General features: G+C 42.9%; 1 protein-coding gene across 1 annotated transcript in view; it reads right to left on the bottom strand.

Annotated features, from left to right (window-relative positions):
• Positions 1–594: 594 nt before the first annotated feature.
• Positions 595–6,000, bottom strand: part of trabd2a (TraB domain containing 2A) — a 60,012-nt gene continuing 54,606 nt past the window's right edge. The window contains exon 7 of the mRNA XM_058616463.1: positions 595–2,173. Within this exon, the coding sequence (XP_058472446.1) occupies positions 1,969–2,173 (205 nt within the window). The 3' untranslated portion in view covers positions 595–1,968. The remainder of the gene's footprint in view (positions 2,174–6,000) is intronic.

Below are 6,000 nucleotides of genomic sequence, written 5' to 3'. Positions count from 1 at the left end.
AATAGTTAACATTGGCACTGATTTATAAAGTAGGTCACGCCTCCCTGACACAGGTGCTGCCAATCAAAGCAATCAACCTCCACCAGGTGAAAGAGAGCGCAAACAATCAGTGGCTAACCTGGCATTTTAACACACTTACAAACGGAATATCACCAACAAGAATAAAGGACGTCGAGTAGATGGACAGACAAGGTAAGTACACATGTCATGATTACCTTTTATTACCCGAAAGCCAAAAACTTCATCACTTTAGTAAAAAAAAAAGGTGTGAAGGAGTTTCTTTTTCTTCCCTCCTTCCCTCAAATTTCTGTCAGGATGATAATGAAGTTCAAGTTGAACAGTTATCCTTTATAACTTTAATGAAAATGTCATTTGCACAACTGTCTTTCCCTCTAAGCATTTGTGTCCCTGGTCTTGAGTGAGAAACCTTGGGTTCTCTCCAGCCACTTTAAAACTGGAGTTATGTTATTTGAGGAACCTAAACTTACCATCGTCTGTGTGTTCGCTGGCTCCACCTGTGACACTCAATAGATAGGTAATAGATAATGAATGAATGAATGAATAAATGAACATCCTTAGTCTGATTCAGGTAAATATTGCTGAAGAAGACATTTTTTTAATTGCTTATTAAATCCAACCACTGTATTTTCTATTAACACTTCGCAAACTCTCTCTTACTTTACAGCCAAGCATGAACATTAAAATGTGATTTTTAATCTACACACAAATGTTTATTGTTGTCATGGTAATACTATTACACTTATTTCATGCCATATTATGTGAACTATGAAAAGCCCAAAGCTCTGCATGTTGTATGTGGTCGCAAAAAAACTATTATTGCATTGGAAAGAACACATTTGGTCATTAAAGGTGGCCAAAAATCAAAAACAGAGAGAATATTCCACATGGCCTACAGCCACACTATGGTAGTAACTGTTAAATAAATTAAACAAATGCTCCAACATACATTAACGTGAATCCTTTCAGCAAAGCGAGTGATAACACTGGTACATACAATATAATACAACACAATCATATGTGTCATTTCAATGAGACACATGACGCAGGTTACGGTGGTTAGTTCCTGAATTATTTTCCCAAAAAAATATACTGCATATCTATTTATTTATTCATTCATTCATATAAACAACATCCGATATTTTTTTTTCTTTATAATTCTAAAATACATCTATGATATTTAGACACAATATGTACAATTTCACCCCCGCTTTTATGAAAAAATCTTCCAAAAATGGAAGAGGAGGAGGAACGCCTGTCTGCAAGGCAATGGGTTTAAGCGCTGACTGACACACACACACACACACACACACACACACACAGACACACACGCGCACATAGTGTACAGTTCCAGTTGAACTTATTGAAGGTATTTGATATTCAGCAACGGTTCTTAATGATGTCCCTGTATCTCTGTCACTGAACGGTGAGATTTAATATTCTCCGAGGCACTGCATTCTGAACGATGAGCGTCTACTGTAACACTGTGACCCCCGCGAGGGCACCGGGATGTTGCGTAACATCCAATAATACTTCCTTGTTTGTCAGCTTTCCCCTTTTCTTTCATGCCGCATTTCTCGCACAACTCGCCCCCCCCGCTGCGTACGCTAAGTAACCGGAACCTTATGAGACCTTTTTTATGCTTCAAGAAACCTCTGGGCTGTATACACTTACACAGCTCGCAGGTTTCGTAAAGAGCCCCCACGCTCCTTTTGACATGATTTACCATCCTGTCCCAATAACGCAGACGTAATTTCACCTAACATCCGTGGCGGTGTACTGTTACCTGACAGCTCGAGTTGATTTCACGTGCTTTCTCCATGCTTTTTAGTCGCGCGGTCTCGGGGAGTCGCCGCGCGCTGCAGTTTTTATGATGCATGATCAGATCTCACTTTCTATGAGCTGATACATGAAACTCAATAAGTCAGAGTTTGAAATTCAAAGTCTCTACTAGAGCAGCGCGGTCCACATCTGTGGGACTCCTGTCAGACATGTGCAGAGGAAGAGGAGTAAAGAGGACAAGGAGGACGGCGCGGGCGACGCCGAGGGCACGTGGTGGTAGTCGTAGTGGCTGTGGACTCTGTCGGGCGGCTGCACCGTGATGTAGCCGTTGATGATGCGGACGAGCGGCGGAGGCGGCGACTGCACCATGGAGCTGCAGAGAGGAGAGAAGAGGAGAGAAGAGAAGAGAAGAGAAGAGAAGAGAAGAGAAGAGAAGAGGAGAGGAGAGAAGATCGATATTTGTAAAGGTCTCGGCCTCCGACAGTACATCATGAAGCTACACATGAACTAACACTTGTCACAATTGGTCAGAGGTTTATGTGATTTATGTATTTTGATTTTTCCCTTCACTGGTTTGAGGTGAGCATGGCTCAGTTCCACGAAGGCCAACGCCCTCTCTCGCTATGTAAATGAACGTGATCCGCAGCCACTCCCAAATTTAACGGAAATGGTCGCTGTCGTTTTGTAACAGTCCTGTAGATCTGACAGACAGACAGACAGACAGACAGACAGACAGACAGACAGACAGACAGGCATGCAGAACGCTCTCTCTGCACTGCTGAGCCTTTATGCCATGTGTCGTTCTTTGGGACTAAATGGAAAATCCTGTTGCGAGCTGCATGAAAAACAGGCCCCTCCTCCTCCTCGTTTCCCTCTTTGTCTACAACTGCTCGAGGAAATATGCAGACTGTGGGAGGTAAACAATGGAAATATTAATGATGATGGAATCTTTAAAGGGAAAACGTCTCGACAGATGGATCCACTGCAACAGACCTGAGTGATACCCCCCCTCCCCCCCTCCCCCGATGTGCACCTCATTGATCAGCACATAGCTGCAAACCAAGTGCCTGTTTTTACTTATTTATTTGCGTTTCTTTATTCTTCACATTACATATTCTGCCTGTCTACACTGCTTTCTTTATCTGTCCTTTTCAAGTCTTGCAATTAAATCATTTCTGCTCCCCCCCCCTCCCTGTTTGATGCTGTGCGTGTGGTGCTTGTGTGGTTTATCCTGGGACGAGGCCAGGCAAAACAAACACACGGGTTCCTGAAGTCAGGATCTCGAGATACCAGTGGGCTGCAGCGGCAATTTGACACAGCATTACAACACAGAATATTGAAAGAAAAGTCCGCCTGTGCTGCTTCCTTGTTGCCGGGTTTTGTTTTGACAAGCACAAAGGTTAAGAAAAATGAAAACATGTACGAGTTCAGCACAGGACCATGTCCCAGCCCTAAATGATTATTCCCTTATTATACTGACAACAGACAAATCAGTGTGAGCTGAAATGGATCGTTGTGGAAAACGTGAAAAAAGGGACTGCAGGTGCAGGGGGCTGACTGCTCAAAGGTCCAGTGTGTAAGAATTGGTGACATCTTGTGGTGAGACTGCACATTTGTGACAAACACAGAACACCTCTTCTTCCTTTTTCTAATGGAGCTTTTCCATTTATACAATTCTAGCACGACTCGACTCGGCTCGGCTAGACTCTACTCTGTTTGGGTATCATGTACGTTGTTTTCCATTACTTCATAGTACCTCCTCGACGTGGGCAGGGTCGTCCTATCACGGCTGCACGAAACTGCAGTGATGAGCAAAGCGGTTGTTTTTGGTGTAACTGAATCATTAGAATCAGTTAATTAAAAAGATTAGTTTTTAGAGCACAGACTCCTGCTGACACAGTCACTGAACTAAAATACGGCTGAACGACTTGTGTTTCGGCTCACGATTGCCAGCTTTCGGCAGAGCTGTCGCTAACGCACCAGACTCCTCTGTTAGATCCTTGCTACATGTTGGAGATTAACACACGTTTTTAGGAGTCTTTTTAACTGACCTACAGTTTGTCATTGTTCGGTTTGATTCCTGTGTCGGACGTCACGCTCACGACTCTTTCGGTGACAGCACTCGGTGGCCGGCAGTCTGTCGATGTCTCATTTTAGTATCGACTCAGCTCGCTTGGAACCTTTTTCAGAGCAGGTACCAAAAAGGAACCAGGTACTATCTCTAATGGAAAAGCAGAAACTGTAGTAGAGTGGAGCCGTGCGATGCTAGAACTGTATAGTGGAAAAGTGCCAAAAGTGTCTCCGGGTACTAAGGTGGCCTTCACATACAAGAAAGGATGTCCTTGTTCATTTGCATTCAAAAGGTCAGGCTTCAAAATGCTCTTGTTCTTTCAGCCTGATGTGGAAACAAAGCCGCATAATGGCCCTTGCCTAAAGTACCTATAAAAGGCCAAAGGATTTTCATTTTAAAGCAATTACACACTCATAAGTACATTCAATTTATGCCAATAAAGCCTTGGAAAGGTCAGTCAGTGGCAGAACCAACACAGCACACAAAGATACCAGTGACCACCAACAAAACGACATGACTCAAATATATACAAGCAATACAATGTTCAAAGAAAGTCTCATGTTAACTTTTAAGTTATAGAATGTGAAATGAAAGTTTATTTAGTTTTGAGAACCTGGAGAGGCCGTAAGGAAACCAGGTGTGGCTCATCACTCTGTGGACACGCACAACACAACACAGAGCCGTGGCACTGTGGCCGCTTCTGTCCTGCGCACTCCCTCACCTTTTCAGACATTCAAATATACAAAGATGTGCACGGTGTACACTTTACAAAGTGTACACAAACAGTCTGCTTCCTCCGCGCTGAGCGGCACAGAGCCGAAATCATTTCTGCAGACATAATGTACACAAATGTTCACAAACCTCCTCTGTTCCTGTGAGGAACAGACGCTACATGGGTGGAGTTTTCTTTCCGTCACTAATGTGGAATAGTCCGTACTGTACGTAGAAAACACAAGTTCATTTAAAAGCTGAGGGGCAGAGTCTTTCTCGGGTCCAAAGTGTAGTACCTGTTGATTAGCTGGAACTTTTTCTATTTATTTTCAGAACCAACCGTAACTGTAACACTCTACGTGTTTATTACAACATAATAAATCCAGACTGCTCGATGTTTCTACATGATCTCATGGTGCCTCACAATACGATATATGATAAAAGCTGATACATGGTCCACGATACCAATATCATGATATGACAATTCTGTAATAATCAATGTATTGCAAGACAATCATATAGCGATACATCACGATATCTGTCGAATAATCGATATTTTAACCCACCCCTAATCGCTGGGCATGTGTATGCCAGAGTAAACAGGATACTAATTATTTCCTCTGCATTTGATTCCGAAAAAGTACTAACTAGAAAAAACAATGGTGAAATATAAGAACCAATCATGAAGTGAATGTGCAAAACCGTCATCAGTCTCTGTTTCAGTCAGACAAACATAATCAGCAGCATATTCAAACTTCAGACTCGGCTCTCCTGGCGATTCTGTCAAGCGAATTCATGCCCACACATGTGAAGAGATAATCCACACCAACACCATATTAAAGTCCCTAGATCACCTGAGCTGCACATCCTTGGACTTTGCAAGGAAAACACAGGAAGCCGAGGGATCACTCAGGAAGCAGGAAGTGTTCGATGACAGTGCCAACCATGCTGCCAAATTCCATCTCTTTATTATTATGTGACGCTATACAGTCATTTACAGTTTACATATAAATAAGGAAAGCAAACGAGCGCGCCACATGAACCGTATGGCATGTTGAAACGAACTCAAATTTCAAATATTGCTCTGTCTAACAATAGCCCTGGCTATAAAGAAGACCAGAGAGTTTATTCAGAGTCAATGAGACACTGAGGTGGGACTTAAATCAGCTGAAGTTGCTTGTAAAATACAGATTTACGACAGCTTAATGGTTTGCTCTGTCTTCGGACACTGTTCTGTGAAATGTCCACGTTTCCCTTCCGTTTGCGTGGGTTAACATCAGGTGCCGAGTTTCCCTCCATAGACAAAAGACGTGTGAATTATCGGGAACTCCTTGCTGCCCTAAGGTCTGAATGAATGTGCTTGCCCTTTGATTAAGCTTCTTGTCGAGACTGACAATAACCTCCAAGGTATGGTAACC

This window comes from Solea solea, chromosome 19 (assembly GCF_958295425.1).
Source record: "Solea solea chromosome 19, fSolSol10.1, whole genome shotgun sequence".
NCBI classification, from domain to species: Eukaryota; Metazoa; Chordata; class Actinopteri; order Pleuronectiformes; family Soleidae; genus Solea; species Solea solea.
This window is presented reverse-complemented; position numbering and strand designations above follow the sequence as displayed.